Raw genomic sequence first — 21,248 nt, 5'->3', positions numbered from 1 at the left:
TATAAATGCATATTTCAGATGTCAATTTTGAAACGTAAACGAAAATGTAGGGAATGCTTATGTGCTTCAAGTAATATACGAGAATAATATTGTAGTACATACGAGGTGAGTTCAAAAAGTATCGCGAATTTTGAATTTTCGCAGGTTACGTATATTCGAATTTCGATTTTTTTGTGGCGATATGTTGGCGGCCGCCGTAGCCGAATGGGTTGGTGCGTGATTACCATTCGGAATTCACAGAGACAACGTTGGTTCGAATCTCGTTGAAACCAAAATTAATAAAAACATTTTTCTAGTAGCAGCCGCCCCTCGGCAGGCAATGGCAAACCTTCAAGTGTATTTCTGCCATGAAAAAGTTAATCATAAAAATAGCTGCCGTTCAGAGTCGGCTTGAAACTGTAGGTCCCTCCATTTGTGGAACAACATAAAGACGCACACCACAAATAGGAGGAGGAGCTCGACCAAACACCCAAAAGGGTGTACGCGCCAATTATACACTCATGTCCCTCACTCATGCCGACGAGTTCGGAAATTTTGAATGTTCACTTAATTGTTGCAGCTGCTTTGCTTGCACGTGTTCCGGCTCGTCTTCGATTTTTACCTATTCAAAAAGAGACGGAGAAGCTACTTTGGACCAAAACAACGTTTATCGGTGGTACAAAATGTTCTCAGAAGGCTGAGAAAATGTGAACGACGAAAAGCGTGCCGGACGCCCGAGCACTTCAACAACAGACGAAAAAATTGCTGAAGTGAAGAAAATGGTATTGGCCAATCGTCGAATCACCGTCGAATCGTCGAAGAATTTGCTGAAGACCTAGACATATCGATTGGCTCGTGCCATTCGATTTTTTTCAATGATTTGGTCATGATACTGGTCGCCGCAAAATTCGTACCAAAACTGCTCAATTTCGACCACAAGCAATATCGCATAGACATTACTAATGAGGTCTTGGACTCTGTTCCATAGGGTCATAACTGGTGACGAATCGTGCGTTTGTGGTTATGACGTGGAAACCAAAGCACGTCTTCTCAATGGAAGCTGCCGCACGAGCCAAGACCGAAAAAAGCGCGCCAAGTTCGGCCGAATGTAAACGTTTTGCTTACCGTTTTCTTCGATTGCAGGGGCGTTGTGCATTATGAGTTCTTGCCACAGGGTAAAACGATCCATACCTGTAAGTTATGCGCAATATGCGCGAAGCAATCCGCCAGAAACGCCCGGATTTGTGGAAGAACAAACATTGGCTGCTCACACATCGTTGCTTGTGTGCGACTTTTTGGCCAAAAACAACAAACTAATGATGTCCCCCTGTGACTTTTACTTGTTCCCGAAACTGAAGAGGCCCATGAAAGGACGACTCTACGCTACGATTGACGAGATAAAGACGGCATCGAAGGAGGAGCTGAACAAGATAAAAAAAAAATTATTTTTTGAAGTGATTTGAAGATTGGAAAAAACGTTGGCACAAGTGCATAATATCTCATGGGGTAATGAATAAATAAATAATTTTTGAAAAAACAAAAAATTCGCGATACTTTTTGAAAAAAAAATATATGGACCTGGACGACTTGAACACGGTACTTACCACATTCGGTACAACGACGAGTTAGACACATTTTGGAGGTCTACATATGTAATCAGGTACATCAAAGCACAAAATATTCGATGGTACAGTCATATTTTACGAATGAGCAAGGGAAGAACTCTAAAAAGGCCTTCGAAACAAATCCACAAGGCGACAAGAAATACCCGGCCGAGAAAACGATGGAGAGATGACATTGAAGAAGACTTTGGAGTTATGGGCATATCTGATATCAAACGAAAACCTGATGGCCGAGCGTTGTGGAGGCGAAAACTAAAGGAAACAATGGTTCACCCCGAACTGTAATGCTATGATGATGATGATGATGATACATACGAGGTGTGTTCAAAAATATGGTGAATTTTCAAATTTCGTGGGCTACGTTCATTCGACTTTCGATTATTTTTTTTTTTTTTTTTATATTGGGACACTCGTCTCGAAGATTTGTTCACGGTTTTAGTTTGTTTGTGTGTGGCGTAAATAAGATGAGTGTTCTGCGTGTTCGGCGATTTTCTGCTATTGAAAAAAATGGATCAAAGAAGTTGTATCAAATTTTGTGTAAAAAATGGAATTAAATGCTCAAAAACACTTGAAATGCTGATAGTGGCATGCAGTGAAATTATTCTGAATCCAAAAAATGTTTACAAGTGGTACAAGCTTTTCACAGAAGGTCGAGAAAATGTGATTGGCGACACTCGCTCTGGACGCCCAAGCACATCAACAACCGATGAAAATGTTGAAAAAGCGAAGAGAATTGTTATAGAGAATAGTCGAATCACAATTAGAGAAGTTGCTGAGGATGTCTGCACGGCGGTTGGCTCATGACATGCAATCTTTTCGGAAATTTTGGGCATGAAGCATGTGGCAGCGAAGTTCGTTCTAAAATTGCTGAATTTTGACCAAAAACAACGTCGCATTGGCATCGCTCAAGAACGCTTGAATAACGTCAACGATGATCCTGATTTGCTTAGAAGGGTCCTAACTGGTGACGAATCATGGGTATACTCGTATGGTTATGACATCAAAACCAAATCCCAATCGTCCCAATGGAAGAGCCAAGACCAAAAAAACCTCGCCAAGTTCGATCAAATGTCAAGGTTTTGCTCACTGTTTTCTTCGATTGCCAGGGCGTAGTGCATCTGGAGTTCTTACTACAAGGTCGTACGGTAAATATGGTGTATTACCTTGAAGTTATGCACCGTTTGCGTGAAACAATACGAAAAACTCCCATAATTGTGGAAAAAAATGAATGGCTTTTGCATCATGTGAATTCAAATTTCAATCGGCATAAAGTATTTTCACTTTTTAATTTATTTTACATGTTCGCCTGTTCATCTGACGTATTTTCCCCCCTCTACGGCGCAGCTGACTATTTTTTTTTATTCTACTAAATGTCAACAATACACAAAAAAAATTTCAGCCGGTATTAAATGAGTTGTTAACAATTTTTCTTTCGACACGTTTCGCAGCATCCCACGCACTTACCCACCACTACTGGACAAGCTAATGGTTGGTTTCGTCATCTATTGAGTGGCGTCTGCCTTCAGTATTAAAATCAGTCGGTATGAAATGATGAGGTCAAAATGACCCCTGGCTCCCGGACTATAACGCGTACAAGAACGCAACTGCTATCTCACTCCTCTGGGAAGTTCTAAGAATACTTACAATAGGCGATTGTTTTTAATTCCATTTGTTAAGCATTTCTATATTTCATTCCGTTTTTACTTAAGTATTTATTAATTAATAGAGTTATATGATTTTTATTCGAACAGATTTAATTTGCCAATTTCAACAATTCAAACAATCGGTTATATGCTGAAAAAACTTATTTTCACAAGTATACACACATATGGCACACAATTTCTAAGTATATATAAATTTTAGAAGTAAATATAGTTAATGTTATATACATATATAATAATATATGTGTACACGCATGTATAATTCACTTGATTAAAGCTTTTAATAGTTTTAAAGATGTTATTGCAATTTAATTGGGTCATTCAATACATACTAACTATGGAAATAATCCAAAAAATTTAAGTTATCGAATAAATTTATTTTTATATTTAAAATGTTTTTTTTAATTTTCTTCTTTCTTCAAATGTACACCTATGTATGTATGTACATTCCTATTGGTTACGACTTTGTTAAGTGTCCATCGGGAAGTCGTTCCGGCACATTATTTTGTATGATTTTACCAAATTCCTTCATTAGGATGTTTACCTCATTACAAAAAAGTACGTATATACATACATACATACGAATACATTCACATGTAAAGTAAAGTATTTCATATAAAGATGCACTTAAGTCTATTTAGAATAGGTAATTTCAATTTAAATTTACTTACAGACACTCGTGGTAATAAATACATTTTTTGTTTCCATTTCCACTTCAATTAGTAAAAATTTTAATTTAATCAATCATTTGAGTTCATATAACTTTGAAACACAAATATAAAAGGATTGCAGAAAAGTATTAGAATAAATAAATATTATTATTTAAATGGTTTAAGTAAAAATGGTATAGTAAAAAAATGTTCTTTTTTCTTCCAATATGTAGGTGGCTTTAGTATAATATATTGTGAGTGTGTTCGAGGTGTAATAATTACAGCTGTGTTACTTTTTATCGGATGGCACCACGTTCTGTCACCTATACCTGCTACACCTACACGGGCTAATCGTTAGAATTTTATGAGATTCTTTAGGTAGGATTGCGTCTGCATCTCCTCCCACACCACGCAAACTCAATAAGTCAAAGCCATTTTTTGGCAAATGTTCTCTACAGATAAATAGGGAATTACAAGCTTTCTTAATCCTTTTCTCGGTATTCCTTTCCCAAGAAAGCTTTGAGTCCAGAATTATGCCAAGGTACTTGACTTCGTTCGATAGGGGTAGTGTTTTTTTTATTTTTTATAATTGATTGGCTGTTTGTGCACTACGACCTGAATAGACCTATTGTGCAGCCATGTAGCCTACTCGAACAGTTTTAGGCTATTAATAAATCCTAAAACTGCTGTAGGCTTAATTTCTACCAGGAGGTTTGGATTTATAGTCCCAGGTAATTTAATCTGCGTCCTGCCACTGCTGGGCAGTCGCATAGAACGTGTTCTGCTGTTTCTTGTGCCTCTTTGCAGAGTCTACAATAATCGTTATCTATCACACCTATCTTTTTCATGTGATAATTAAGTTTACCGTGCCCTGTTAGTCGTTCAGTGTAAAGTGTTATGTCCTTTCTGCCTAGGTTAAGGATTGCTTCTGCCTTTATCCAGTAATCGATTACGCCTCGTTGCTCTTGCTCACGTAGAAAGGCATTTTTGAAGCTGTTGTTTACTCTGTAGAAAGATTCAGGACCTACGAAGAGAGTGTTTGCCCCCTTTTTCGCTTAAGTGTCTGCAATTTTATTACCTTCGTCCCCCTCATGTCCCGTAGCCCATGTCAAGGTAACAAAGTTTCTTGATTGCTAGGGTGTTGAGGATTTTAAAACATTCCCAGACCAACCTTGATTGGAATGAGAAGCTATCCAGCGATTTTTTAGAGCTGCCTGACTGTCAGAGAGAATGTTAATATTGGCACTGCGCCTGCCTCTCGGTATACATTCTCTGGCAAACAGCTCTAAGGCATAGACCTCCGCCTGGAAAATGGAAGTGGTTTTTCCCATTGCAACTGCTTTTTTGAAATGTGGTCCGACAATTCCAGCCCCGGCACTAGCGTCTTCCATTTTGGATCTATCAGTAAACCACACCTGTGTACTCTATTTTATTTTGCTTCTCCATCCTGTGCGGTCACTAATGACCACTTTGAATTTCTTGGAGAATTATAGTTTCCTTTCCATCTTGTCGTGAACTGTCAGGCACCTTACATGTTCTGTAAGATTGCCTTCTTTGAGATGGAGTATATTAGTAAGCCTTAGAGTTGCACTGATTGCCATCTCTTTGACTACAAGATATAGTGGAATGAGTCCAGTGACCATTTCTAAAGCCCAAGCACGCATTGCTCCCGTAACGCTCAGACAGGCTATTCTGTACACCTTGTTGAGTGTTATCTGAGTCTTAGTTTGGTCTACTTTTGGTCACCACACCAGAGAGGCATACGTGATCATTGGTACTATGATTGTCTTATAAGACCATGCCATCATCTTTGGCCGTGGACCCCATGTTTTAGCGCTAGTGTTACTTTATTTACAGACGGTAACCGAAAACTCGATATCTGATATCATCATTATTGGGAGAGATCAACAAACTAGAAAAGAGTTGGACGAAGTGTATCAACCTAAAGGGAGACCAAATCAAAAAATAAAAAAGATCTTCCTTAAATCATTAAGTACTTTTTATTTTTGTGCGGTTTTTTCAAATGGCCCATGTACAAATAACGAATTTTTAAAGTATCATTACTGTTTTTTTAATTGGACCATTCAGTTCGGTTCGGCCTTAAAAATCGAAGTTCGGTGGCTCTCTACTCATATGCCTATGGCATATAACCTCATAGAAGTAGCATAATTTCTGACATGATGCTGAAAGGTTAAAACACACATATTTACCCCCGTTAAGTTAGAGGATCGCGCACTTTCCATACACATTTTCTCACGTGTGAAAAGAAATTGAAATTTGTCACACTGTGCAATATTCGATTATCATGATTTCTTGATAGATACTCGTATTTATGTTAAATAAGGGATTTATGAGAGAGTCTATTTGTTTTATTTGCATACATAAATATGTATTTGGGCAGGCGTGTATTAGTATTGATAGTATTGATGTTCAGTGTTGATGTGTTTTTTGTATTCCTTGAGGATCCGCAGTAGTTTTTTAGCTTAATATAACAAACGTTTGATAAAGGTGCATTAAACTTTATAATTACAAGTTAGAAGTAAAATTTAAAAGCTAATATTGTGTATAAAATGGCATTGGGAGTGTATAGGACATCGAGTGTATAAAGAAATGCAGCTCAAGGGTTCGTAAAACTACGAGATATAAAGTGAGTGACATAATGGTAAGGATACCGCATACTGATAAGTTTTAAATATATTATATATAGGGTGGGTCATGTAAAATTTGCTTTTTGAATCGGCTATAAAAAAAAAAAAACTAATCAATATTTTTTCAAACTTTTTTTTCAAATGATTGCCACGTCTGGCTTTACAGTAGGCCATTCGATCAACCCAATTTTTAAGCACATTTTCGATTGTTTGGGCTCCAATTTCATGAATGGCAACTTCGATTTTGTGTTTTAAAGCAACTATCGTCTCTGAATGGTTCGCATAGCATTTCTCCTTAACGGCTCCCCACAAAAAATAGTCCAACGGGCTTAAATCACAGCTCCGAGGCGGCCAATTGATATCGGAATTTCGGCTGATTATTCGGTTTTCAAAAACGGCAGCCAAAAGTTCGAGTGTAACTTTGGCAGTGTGACAAGTTGCACCGTCCTGTTGAAACCAAATGTCGTCCATGTCATCCTCTTCAATTTTTGGAAACAACTCGTTGAGCACGTCACGGTAACGCTCACCATTTACTGTAACCGCGGCTTCTCGCTCATTTTTGAAAAAAAAAATGGCCCGATGATTTCGCCAGACCAAAAACCGCACCAAACAGTGACTCGTTGTGGATGCATTTGCTTCTCTACAGTAACGTGTGGATTTTCTGAGCCCCAAATCCGACAGTTTTGCTTATTGACGTAGCCACCGTTATTAAAATGAGCTTCATCAGAAAAGATGATTTTTCGGTAAAAATGCTCATCTTCGGTCAAACGATTTTCTGCCCATTGAGCGAACCGAAAACGCATTGGATGGTCATTAGGCTTCAGTTCTTGCACCAATTGAACTCCCATTTCGTAAATGTCAAACCTTTAAGTAAATTATGAACACATTTGACATGCCACTTTGGGTTTGTTCGAGGCACGTAATAAAAGCGGCAATACTGCTGCACTGATGACAATTTGTAACACTATTGCAATTGTTCAACTGATACTTTTCTGATGTTCGGCAAACGAAAGAATTTTGATGCCGATTTATTTGTATTCGCGCGCAACATTTGCCGAATTTTTTGGTACTTCGAGCGTGATGCTTTTGACCATGTTGCCAGAATTTTACATCGAACGGTATACTTTCACAAATCATGCAACACTGCGGTTGTGATTGAAGCTCGAACAAGCCCTTTCTCTTTGAGAGAGAATTCTCAGAAATTATTATTATCAGGCTGCACACTGCGACCAAAGTAGATCTATTGTGCAAAGCTTGCTGAGGTATCCTATATGTTGAAGCTTTTTAAACATTTTAGCACATTCTGGGATTTATTGTTTATATGGAGCAATACCACCAAGGTAGGTAGGTAGGTGAAATGGTTGAAGTGCCAGTCTGGCACTCATCAAGTAGCACTGAAGCGCAGTTTTGATACCATTATGAGACCTCCAACAGGCAGATATCTACAGCCAGCCAGAGCTGTTGATATAATGTAGATGATTGATGGGATTTGGGTTGGCGCACTGCCCCAGGCTGTCGAAGAAAGGAGCACCCAGTGACCTTAATCGTCTAGCTGCCAAACCCGGGAATTTTAAGAAAAATTGCTCAACAGTCGCCTTTTCTGAAAGGTTTCCACAGCTTCTAGGGACCCCCACAATGGGGTGACCCTAGCTTTTCCGCGTAACAGGTAACGAGTTTGGAAATTGAATGGCGAGGAATCCAACGGACTTTCTGAGCCCTTCGTATAACTACCAAGACGCTGTAGCCGTTTTGTGCCTATTGCAGGACATTTTCGAAGAATGTGTTTTAAATTTTCATTGTCCATTTCACAGAATGGGCAGATCTCAGAGAGGACAATTTTATTTAAGTGATATCTGAGGCTACAGTGGCCTGTGAAGTAACCAGTTAAAATTGTTAAATCCCCTCTGCCAAGTGAAACTAGCTTATTCGAAATTCCTCTGTCTGGTGTTAGGAATTGTTTCGCTTGTCGCTGCCCGATAGATTTTCGCCAGTGTTCAACGAACTTCTTCACTTTCAACCTCCTGAGAATTTCGTTGATGTGCCCCTTTGTAAGTCCACAAAAAGGTTCCGGACTAATTAGGGACATGTTTGCCCCTTTTTTTGCTAGTTGGCGCGCTATTTCGTTTACCTCCTGCCCTTCGTGTCCAGGAAACCCAACCCAGTAATAATGTGTTGATGTTTTCCTAGCATACTAAGAATGTTCAGGTAGTCATGTACCATTTTTGAGGTGATTGTAGTTGATAGATGGGTTTCAAAGCCGTCTGAAAGTAAGTAAAGGTGAGTTCCTCTCATTTTTCGACGGAGAAATTTCCTCGTACATATCTCAATGGCATTTATTTCTGCCTGAAAGATAGTTGGGTAGAGACTCATTGGAATTGAATTTTAAAACAAGGCCCATTGATTCCCACCCCTGTCCTACCATTTTCTAATTTCGATCCATCAGTGTACCATATCTGGGATCCCGGTTTGTAGGTTATAGAACTATTTGTCCAGGCCGCACGTTCCTTAATTAGAACTTGGAAGTTCCTAAAAAGAATGGGTTTGGGAGATAATGCATCCACATTGTAAAGAATAAGAGTGTGTTGGCAGTCTGCTAAGACCTTTAGATGCCCTCTCATATCTCCACTTTTTAGGGAACTTTTAGTCTCAAGGCGCTCAAACGTGCTTCTTTTTCAATTAAGTTGGGAAACGGTGGTATGCATACGAGTACACCTAATGCGTCAGTTGGGCATGTTTTCATTGCTCCTGTTTTTTGCCGACGCAGATGAGGCGGTACAATTTGTTGAGATCATTTGCCGCCTGTCGTTGTTTAACTTTGGCCCATCATACTATTGAAGCATAAGTGACTATAGGTTTAACAACTGTAGTGGATCTCCAATGAGTTATTCTGGGGCTCAGACCTCATGTTTTTCCAAAAGGCCTTGTCCGGGCATATAATGCCCTTGTGGCTTTTGCGGTACCCTTATTAAGATGAGAGTTCCAAGTGAGCGTTTTGCCAAGGTAGATACCAAGGTAGTTCGCTACTGTGGAGAGTTGAAAAGTCGATTCATTTAGGATAGGGCATTTGATGTTGATGTAGTCAGAATTTTCAAAAAATTTGATTTTTTTTGCACTTTCTTAAAGTAGAAGAAAAACTTTTTCTTAAAAATATTGTGAGAAAATTTGAAGTGAATCCGACAAATACTTTTTGAGTTATTCAACAATTAACGAAGGGCGCTTGGGCGTTCCGGAACGTTCGAAAGCAAGTAGCCATACTTTAAATGCGTTTTTCTCAAAACTATGTTTTTTGAACTGGTGATCAATGTAACTTAAAAACCGCTGGTAGATTTCAGTAAAATTTATATAATTTATATAAATTATTGTATAAAAAACTCATAACTGATGGAATTTTTTTTTTGAATTATTTTTTTTAAACAATTAATTGTTGGCTTTTTTCTCGAAAATCTGAAAAATATTACCTGAGACCGCCATATTGTTAATTTTGAAAACAAAAAGCTTCGATCAGGCACAAGATTATCTATTAATAAAACTAACTTCTTCTGTCCGATTGATTTTAGATGAATCTCCAAGAACTTTTGATGATCACCACAAGGGACTTCTGGAGAAACGGGCTCCACACAAACAGCGATAACTTTTACAATTATTATTTTTTTTTTTGAAATTTTGCTAAAGTCAAATAGAAACATGATGTATTAATGCTATACTTCTATTTTTGTAAAATAAAGCAATTGACTAGCAAAAAAAAAAAATAATTGAAAATCATTTTTTTCGTTTCGGGCTTCTGACTACCCCTAACCCCTTAATAGGGAGCCCTTTGTCGGAGCACCATTTGTTTATTACGTTGAGGGCTTGTTGCATGCGGTTAGAGATGGTCGGAAGTTAAATTACTGGATAATTTTTACATGGACAGATCTAATGGCTGGCTCACTGTAGTCGTTGTGGAGTGCACGAAACTTTTTTCTGATTAAAAAATTTCGAATTTTAATAAATCTAAACCTTGTACAATGTTTGAAAATTGGATTAAGGTGCAAGCCTGTTTATGAGGTCTAAAAATTGCATCTCTTTGCGATTTTTTTTTATTTTAAGGAAAAAATTAATTTAGCACTGCAAAGTTTTTTCTATCTTTTAATGAACATTTAAAAAGTATAAAAAATTTTTGTACTGGTTAAAATAAGTTGAAAAAAATGTTTAACATAGAAATTAGTAGAGCGCTGCAACGCTGGAGTTTCCAACTGGCGTACAAGATACAGCTCGTAAGTATTATCTAAAGCAAAAAATTCAAATGGACTTCTAATTATCATGATTTTTTATTCTAGATGAACTAAGAAAACTGAGAGAATTTCCAAAATTTCAACTTTTTGGAGGTTTTAAAGAAAAAAATGCCTTTCTATAAAAAAAAAATTCACTTTAACTTGGTATAAAAATCTTGAAATTTTTTTTTTTATCTATTTTGTTAGTTCAAATAGAAGAGAATTTAATACTGAAGGGAACAAGCTATGATTCATTTCTAAAGGTTCATTAGTTTTTTTCATTCATGTACGCCAATTCAAAGAAATCATAAAAATGAAAAGTCGAGAAAAGAAGATAAAGTTTGTACTATAGCTGTACGGTCACAGCGTAACTACCTAACGCTCGCCTACCTTTGGCTTTGTATCTACGGAAATATTGAGAATTAGGCTCTGTAACTTTTTGGAATATTCTGAAATATATTAGGAATCGCTTAAAACGAAAAAAAAAATAGATTTTTTTTTGACCTTATAAACCAGGCTCCCCCCTTAATATGGTATTTTCCCTAAAAACTAATTATATTTTTATAAAAACAAAAGTTCAATAAAATTTGAAAAAGTTGCAGTCAAAACTCGGCAATATTTATGTGGTGATCTTACCACTATGTCACTGTACACAATAAATGTATATCATCTAGGTTTCCTACTATTACGCATAAGTGTATATGCGTACATGTGTGTATGTCTATCTTCTTCATTTTTCTTTTTTATACAAATTGCAGTAGATTAGTTTGGTAAAAGTAAAGCTTGCTTGTTTTTCTTGTATTGCGCAGTCAGTAGTTTTTCTTGCTTGAATTTCAATTACATTTGTAGTTGTACCCATAGTGCAGGATATACATACATATCTATATATGTAAGTATCTACAATTTTATATTTAAATAGTTTTACAAGACGGGTGCATTTGCATTTATTTCGGATAATTTGTTGTGGACTGATTTTTCGTGGAAATGTCCACGTTAATTTTCGTCCTACAAAGCTACTAAGCTAAGAAATTCTTGGAATACAATAATTTCCTTTTCTAGTGTTTCTACGAATTATGTACAATCCTGTGGCAAATTATTATTACAGTGAAACACAAGCGCCAGAAGGCAAATTATAACAGCAGAAGAAGAAGAACTTACACCGAAAGAAAGCCAACACATTTTACGCTATAAAAAAAGGCTACCACAAAAACTAAATAGCCGCTGGTGGAGCAGTTGGAAGTGCCAAAAGTACAATACAAACGAAAAACAATTTTCAACTTAAAATTTTTATTAAAGAAAAATTAGCATTAATTTACAATTAGAAATAATTTTAGTAGTGATAAAATGCCACGGCGCCGGCTCTTATGAAATAATACAACAACAAATACGTGTATTAGTCGTGTGCAAATTTCATAACAGCACATTAGTATACTCTTAGTGTAATTCTTTTCTATTTTTCGAGAGTTTTTTTTTTGTTTTTTTTTTTTATATTGCTATGCATGACCGGTTTTTAAGCAGTAATTTTTTTGTTGTTGTTAATTTGCACGTTACGCTCGTTACGCGCGTCATATTGCCTTTAATGAATGTATAATAAAGTCGCATTGCAAGGCTGCCGGCGCATTTGCTTAAAAGGCTATAGAAATAGAAGTTTTATTTAACTTTTTGTTTTCCAACAAATGACGCCGCCCATGATTGATAAAATGTTCTGTAATTCATTAAATATATACGCTCTACACTTAAGTACATTTTCCTAATTATGTATCGGGTGTTTTTTTTTACGGCATGAAAACTATGGATATCGAGAACTATGGTTTGACAGCTGAGAGTGGCAAACTGTGTCTTCGTTTCTGTTCTGTAAGGTTTGGCAAGTCAACATGAATCCTTTAACGCCAGCACAAACAGCACGCTTCCAAACTGTGGAAATTTGCTTTGCAAAAAAAACAAAAAACAAATAAATAAATAAAATTAAAAAAAAAACTTAAAAAAAAAAATTTTTAAAACAAAAATTAAAAAAATAAAATTAAAAAAAAAATAAAATTAAAAAAAAACAAAAATTAAAAAAATAAAATTAAAAAAAAATAAAATTAAAAAAAACAAAAATTAAAAAAAAATTAAAAAAATAAAATAAAATAAAAAATCTGTTCACGCAGTTCATAGAGCGAAGTGTTGAAAGACCCGCCGAAATGTCGATTCGTCGTCGTTCTCAACTTGTTGGTCTTAGTCCTGCGACCATGGTGAAAATTTTACTTACGGATCTTGGCTTATACATATGTCTTTAAAATACAGCTCGTGCAAGAATTGAAGCCAAATGGCCAGCGTTTACGTCCCCTTACGCGGATTCTGCTTATTTATAATAGATTTATGGAGAAAAGTAGTTAAAAATTTAACTGATCGCACGGACCTTGTACTCCGTAGCCGCGGTGTACATAAGCGGGATATCTTCTTAAAAAAATAAATGCCATGAAATTTTCTAGCAAATTATATCAAAAAAAAAAAAAAAAAAACAGAAAAAAAATCCTTTCAACAATTTTTCTCCTTTGTGTTATCATTTGAAGTTCTCATGCTCTTACAAAAACACCCGCTACATAAGTACATGCATACATTACAGGTTTTTTCACAAAAGTATTGGATACATTTCCATTAAATTATTTGTCATACATTCACAAATGTATTTATTTTAAAATTTTCTATAATACAATATTAATAATTTTATTTTTATTTTTATTTTTTTTTTTTTGTCCTCTATCTCTCTTTAGGTGCCCTTGCCAAAACCGGGAAAATCTGACGCTTCCGACTCCTCATCATCCTTTTCCACACCTATGCAATGTATACCGTTGCGCAGCATCGGCGTACCCTTGCCTTTGCCCAGCACACGCGCTGCCAACATTAACTTGAGCACCTCTTGCGAATTATTCGAGTTGACAATGTGTAACACTTCGCGTAGCAGCTTTTCTTTGTAGGCGAAAAATTCGATTTTCATTTCATAGAAATCGAGTTCATCATGCTTGAAGCCAGAGAATTCCGTTATGCGACAATGCAAATTAGGAACTGTAGTGATGGCGGGCACAAATTGACTGCCAGGTGTTTTGCCGAGATTTTCGAATAATGCCACAGGTAATTTAAGGTCGATTAGGTATCGGTGCTTGACTTGCAGGAAACCCAAACTGATGACTATAGTATCGCCGGAACGTTGATAGGTGACACAGCTGTCCGATTCGAAATCGTCCTTTAGGTTGGTCGTATCAAAGTGCACATGATGATCTGAAGTGAGGAAAGAAAGATAAAATTTATTTGTGAATATTTTTTTCTAAATAGACAAAGAAATAACGATTTCAAAGAAAAACTTATAATAAGAATTAACACAGAAGTGTTAATTATAGCAAAGGAGCAATCAATTTGTAATCAATTTGTATTCGGGACTGATTAGGTTAGATTAACTTAGACGGGCTGTGTTCTTAAAGAGAGTTCACTAGCTGATCACAGAGCCGACCATACATCAACATGTCAAGAAGTCAACCTGCTCTTTTCGCGAATCCGATCAGCCTCTCCAGCGAAACTGTGCACGATCTTAAACATCCTCGAAAAAAATGATTCCCCAGAAATCCGAAATTCCGAATTCTTCAGAGTCCCCGTGCTGTAAGACTCAATATTTTTGGATATGCTAGTTAGTGGCGGCCTTCGTAGCCGAATGGATTGGTGCATGACTAATATTCGATAGTTTCCAGGAAACACTAAATGATTTCGAATAGCGATCGCCCCTCGTCGACAGGCAATGACAAACATCCGAGTGTATTTCTGCTGTGAAAAAGGTTCCTCATAAAAAAGAAAACAACTGTTGTTCGGAGGTGGCATGAAATTGTACGCCCTCCATTGAATTATAATTGTAATAGGACTATGAATAAGTTCGTGCGGTTTTACAACAGATGGCGTAACTTGATTATTATTCCATCGATCCACATTTCCAAACATTCATTGGAGAGCTACTGTCGTAAGGCACAAACGTCAGTATAAGTTTTTTATTTGAAGCGTAAACAACAATATTTTTACCACACTTGAAAATGTCGAATTTCGTGCCAAATAATGTGTTTTTGCGGGGAATTCTTCTTCATTATTTTAATATGAAGAAAAAAGCAGCCGAAAGTCATCGTATCTTGGTGGAAGTTTATGGTGAGCATGCTCTATCTGAGCGAACGTGCCAGAAGTGGTTTGCACGCTTTAAAAGTGGTGATTTTGGCTTGGAAGACGAAGAACGCGAGGGTGCGCCGCCAAAGTTCATGGATACCGAATTGGAGGAATTGCTCGATCAAGATCCGGCTCAAACGCAAGAAGAGGTTGCAAAAACTTTGGGAGTTGATCAATCAACCATTTCCAAACGTTTAAAAGCCATGGGAATGATCCGAAAGGTAGGCCATTGGGTGCCGTATGAATTGAAGCCAAGAGACGTTGAACGCCGTTTTATGGCATGCGAACAACTGCTTCAACGGCACAAAAGAAAGGGTTTTTTGCATCGAATTGTGACTGGCGATGAAAAGTGGGTCCATTACGACAATCCAAAACGTCGGGCAACGTATGGATACCCTGGCCATGCTTCAACATCGACGTCGGCGCAGAATATTCATGGCCTGAAGGTTATGCTGTGTATCTGGTGGGACCAGCTGGGTGTTGTGTATTATGAGCTACTGAAACCGAATGAAACGATTACGGGGGATGTCTACCGACGACAATTGATGCGTTTGAGCCGAGCACTGCGAGAAAAACGGCCGCAATACGCCGATAGACACGACAAAGTTATTTTGCAACATGACAATGCTCGGCCACATGTTGCACAAGTGGTCAAAACATACTTAGAAACGCTCAAATGGGATGTCCTACCCCACCCGCCGTATAGTCCAGACCTTGCGCCATCCGATTACTATCTCTTCCGATCGATGCAACATGGCCTGGCTGACCAGCACTTCCGTAATTACGATGAAGTCAAAAAATGGATCGATTCGTGGATTGCGGCAAAACCGACCGAATTTTTCACAAAGGGAATCCGTGAATTGCCAGAAAGATGGGAAAAAGTAGTAGTAAGCGATGGACAATATTTTGAATATTAAATTTGTAACCATTTTACGTCAATAAAGTTTCAAATTTCGAAAAAAACCCGCACGAACTTATTCAAAATGGTAAGCTATACACACATTCCTGCCTTTCTTCCTTTAGCACGGTCCACTGCTCTCCTTAAACCTAATCACTTGCTATGCAACGTTAGCCAGCGGATTATTGGAGTCTATGGCAGTTGACTTTCTTGCCTGTTTGTGTCTTTGGCGCAGTATCCAAGCATATATCTTGGGAACCCTTCAGATATCAAGTGGAAATCCTTCACAGTTCATTTAATGACGAAGCTGCCAAGTCAGATTACAGATTTAGACTTTCTTCCATTGATTTTTAGCCGATCGGCCTTGCGAGCCAAAATATAGGTTCGCTAGTCTATCTGTTGGTCCAATAAAAGCCAAAGTTTGCATGAGGATAGATAAGTACCGATGTTATAGACACAGGTTATTGAGTCTGACTAAATTCTGTTCACTACCAATTTTTCTGCAGAACATTCCCAGGGACCTACCTACCTAGCACTCTTTATCTTTACCTCATTTACGGGAAAAATCTGTTTCGTAGTTGAAAAAACTTCGATACGAAGAGAAATTTATTGTAGAGAAGTCCAAGCTAAAAAATTATGGTATTAAAAAACCTTCGCAATAGGTGAATTCGTTATTTAGAAGTCCGACTGTAACTTAATTGATTCAAATGTAGCGCATACCTGTACAAAGCTCTGCACAAAACTCTCACTTTTATATGGCACAAGTTGAAGCAGTTTTAGCTACCGACATAATAAAAAAAAAGAACCGACAATGCACTTTTATTGCCCTTCGCTAATCAACAGATTGCTAGAATTTCGCAACGCCTTATTTGGGCAAGCACTTTTCACTGCCACGCTGGGCTTGCCAATCTGAAGTTTTAGCAAAAAAAAAAAAACAAACATTTGCAGAAAAGGATGTTGTTGTGCTGTACAAGCCATTTTGCAGACTTATTAACCTTCCCAGAAAAAAATATATAATTTTTCGTCAATAAACTGATTTTATGAGTCTTAAAAAAATGTGCTGCTTAATTTAATCTGCCATATCGCTCATTACTTCAATAGTTTCATAATTCAAAACACCAAAATGTTGAGAAAAACGGCTTCAACGTTTCCAATTTACTATACCTCCCTAAGTAAATGTAAACAAAAACGTATTCAACTAATGGCATTCAGTGATTAGATACCCCTAGAATTTCAATAGACAAATATATAATTATATATAAATATATACATATGTATATCGTAGTGGACAACAACAGTATTAATTTTTCATTGTTGCCACATTTGGTCTTTAAATTTTACTATTTTCACCACTGTGCAGTGCGATTACTCTGTGGTCACCAACCCACTCGCAAAGCCAATTTTGCCGGCACTTTTGCACTTGATTGGAGGTAGAAATCAAAAGAGATTCAATGTACGATATTTTCACATCACTACGTTGTAATGTTTTGTTATTTTACTATTTTTAACTATTTGTTTACTAATTTTATTGCATGCTAATATAACTGAAAGCTCTTTACAATATTAAACTCCATATGTACATTAAATAATCATAATAAATCATATAATAATCATTCACAGCTTTAACAACCACCGGGCAAACGAAGCAAATCGTACATAATACAGGCCACAAACGGAAACAAATCCAAACAATCGGTTGAAATTTCAACAGATTTACGCGTGAGTGGCGCAGTTTGTAAATCGATCGAAAATTGACGAAAATTTGTGTCAACTTGCAATCGGTTTCTTGGAAATTTTGAAGTGTGCACATAAGCGGATAAATGGCAACATTAAGCAACATTTATTCAAAAGTCAGCCATCATTCTGGAATAACAAGAGCGATGAATATAAAGACAGAAATGTAAAATTAAAACCATGGGAAATTTTATTAGAAAAAGTGTGAACAAAAATCTTCCTCTCCCCTTTTCTTTTCAAGCACAAATAAATACCATAAATGACAATTATTTTTTTCCGCTTCCATATTCACTCGGCAACAACAGCGCGAAACTAAACTCGTAACAAATCCGCACGTGTGTGGCGAAATGGGTTTCCACGGATTGTTTCGATTTGTTTACTATTTGGGGCCTGCATTAGCTAAGGCAGACATATCATACGAAGGGAAAAGGAATGATAAAGTCGTGTCTGCTCTCATGACTAAACTGTAAGTGCGTAAGTTACTTAAAGTGTTGGAAAAAGAACTGAAAAGTGTCACATTATCAATGAATATTTAAAAGTAGATTCATATCTACCATAAAAGTAAGGCATACTATGCATACTCTGAACGGTGATATTTAAAATGTAAATTCTGAAGCCTTTATGTAGCTTCACATCTTTCTTATAGCTTCTGGAACATCCATATGTACATATGTGGTATGCGTAAGCATTTCATTTTAACAAGTAGTTTTTGGGTGCTTTCAAGTTGTGAAGACTGTAAGACGCCAGATGGTTGATGCGTGACATGGAAGATACAGTCATTCGGTTGGGCTATCTACCATAGAAATCGGTCTAACTTAAATTTATCGAACACAAACAGAAAATGAGTGATTAAATACATACAGTGGATCACAGAAGTATTTTGCATAATAGCGCGTATGTACAAATTTAAGATTTTGTATGTACTAAGTATCCGAAAATAAAAATGTTAATACTTACACGCATTATTGAGCACTGTCTTAGCAATTGGGCTACACATCATGCACAAAAATTGTACCGTTAGGTGCATATAACAAAAAACGTGCGTAGCAATGAAAATGTGTGCTCACAAAAGTATTTTGCTTATTGTTTATAGATACCGTTACTGGACGCAGTTCAGTTACTTTTTCTGTTTTCGCTGAAGTTGTGGCTACAAGTGCGTATTATAATCAATTTTATTTGTAATTGAGTTCATTTCGTTTGTAATTGTGGTACTGTGCATATCGGAAATGCCAAAGGGTAAAGAACTAACTACAGCTGAAAAAAAAATTATTTTACATCTCCATAATGAAGGAAAATCTACGAAATATATTTGCAATATGTTTAGTCGATGCCGCCAAACGATAGAAAATGTAATAAAACGGTGTAAAGAACGCGGTAATTTAGAAAATTTAACCCGTTTTGGTCGACCAAAGTTGCTAACTGAGAGAGAAGAACGCCAAATATTGAAAGAAAATCGCAAAAACCCACATTTATCAGCCCCAAAAATCAATGACAAAATAAAAGCAACCTTTCAGATTGAAGTATCCGATGAGACAGTGCGCAGAGCCCTCAGAAGCAACAATATTCACGGTCGTGCAGCAAGGAAAAACCACTGATTTCACAAGTCAATAAAGCAAAGCGGCTTTTATTCGCCAACACCTATAAAACCAAAAGTTTTGAGTTTTGGAAAACCGTCATATTTAGTGATGAAAGCAAATACAACATTTTTGGTCCGGACGGACGTCGTATGGTATGGCGGAAGCCAAATGAAGAGCTGCGATTAAAAAATGTTAAATCCACTGTTAAGCACGGTGGAGGTTCCGTCATGGTGTGGGGTTGTATGTCGGCCCAAGGAGTCGGAAAGCTGGTGTTTATAGATGGAACGATGGATAAACATCTTTATTTGTCTATTCTCAAAGACAACTTACATTCCAGTGCAGAAAAAATGGGAATGTCGTCTAACCACTTTTTGTTTGAACACGACAACGACCCCAAGCATACAGCTCATGATGTCAAAATGTGGATACTTTTTAATACAAAACATTTGCCAACACCTCCCCAAAGTCCCGATATCAACCCCATAGAAAATCTGTGGGCCTATCTCGAAGAAAGAGTGCGAGAACACAAAATTTCGTCAAAAAGTGACCTTAAAGATGTTTTACTTCAAGAATGGGAAAAAATACCTCTTGACTTTTGTCGCAAGTTAATAGAATCTATGCCAAGGCGCTTGGAAGCAGTTTCCAAAAATAATGGCTATCATACGAAATATTGAATTAATAGAAATTAGTATATTTGTACACCACCTAGTCAAAAGCAAAATACTTTTGTGAGCAATGAATTCTATTTTATTTTACTTTTTTTACGTTTACATTGGAACATATTTTTCTTTTAAAGTTTTAATACATTGTTTATGTAGATATAAGGTTTATGTTTAAGAATTTTTGAAATAATTAACAAATGAATTTAAAAAATATACAGGAATTGAAGCGTGAACTTATTTGTCTTCTCATGCAAAATACTTTTGTGAGTCACTGTAAATAATTGGCGGGTATGCTTCAGTTTGGTGTTTTGTCGAGCTCCTCCTCCTATTTGTGGCGTGCGTCTGGATGTTGTTCCAAAAATGGCGGCCGCCGTAGCCGAATAGGCTGCATGACTATCATTCGGAAGTGCGAAGGGTCGAATCTCCGTGCATGAAACAGCAAAATGATAGGAAAGGTTTTTTCTAATAGCGGTCGCCTCTCGGCAGGCAATAGCAAGCCTCCGAGTGTGAAAATGAATGATTAGAAATAAGTATAATAATATTAAGGAAAACACCTCTTCGAGCCGAGGTTTCAGACACAGTGACTCGTTGACGTGTGACTTGGCATAATTTTTTATAAGAGCGTACAATGTTTGGCAATTATTAACATTATCGGCCTTTAAAACCGCGCTGCTAGTTATGCCTTTTCCAAACTGGCAAAGAGGACAAAACGAAGTACCTTCTGCCATCAAACAAACAGTCGGCGCACTGGCGTATAGGCACCCACGCCACTGTTTTCAGTTATGATTTTGAGGTTGTAAGAGACTTCGTTTATGCCAACATGTGCTACTTTAGACTAAGTAGGCAACTAAGTAGTAAAGTCCTCTCCCAACAAACAAACTAACACTTAATAGGGCCTCATCGTGCCAGACCTAACGTATGGCGCAGAAGAGTGGACGATGGCAATATCGGATGAGACGTCCCTTGAAGTGTTTGAGAGAAAGATTCTGTGTAAGATTTTTTGATCTTTGCATGTTGGTAGCAGCGAGTATCGTAGGCGATAGAGCAATAAGCTGTATGAGCTTTACGACGACATAGACATAGCGCAGCGTATAAAGATCCAGTGGCTCCGCTCGCGGGGTCATGTTGTTCGAATGGATACAAACAAGCCGGTTCTAACAGTATGCGATGCGCTACCAGCTGGTGGTATAAGAAGAAGAAAAACAGAAAATACTCCTCGGAATTTGAAAGATCAGATGTGTCCAACTGACACCGGTTAGGGCGAGAAAGAAACAACTGGCTTGCTTTGTTAAACTCGGCCAAAATCGCGTAAGCGGTTATCGCGGCAAGTATAAGAAGAGAATAATAAATACTAAAAAGAAGAAGAAGAATATAACAAATACTAA

At 37.1% G+C, this 21,248-nt stretch overlaps 1 protein-coding gene across 1 annotated transcript in view; it reads right to left on the bottom strand.

Moving 5' to 3' along the window:
* Positions 1–12,930: 12,930 nt before the first annotated feature.
* LOC128860349 (UPF0687 protein C20orf27 homolog) overlaps positions 12,931–21,248 on the bottom strand; it is a 61,406-nt gene continuing 53,088 nt past the window's right edge. The window contains exon 2 of the mRNA XM_054097830.1: positions 12,931–14,071. Coding sequence (XP_053953805.1) covers positions 13,563–14,071 — 509 coding nt within the window. The 3' untranslated portion in view covers positions 12,931–13,562. The remainder of the gene's footprint in view (positions 14,072–21,248) is intronic.

Source organism: Anastrepha ludens, chromosome 4 (assembly GCF_028408465.1).
Source record: "Anastrepha ludens isolate Willacy chromosome 4, idAnaLude1.1, whole genome shotgun sequence".
NCBI lineage: Eukaryota > Metazoa > Arthropoda > Insecta > Diptera > Tephritidae > Anastrepha > Anastrepha ludens.
Note: the sequence above shows the minus strand (reverse complement) of the source record. Positions and strands in the feature narration are given on the sequence as shown.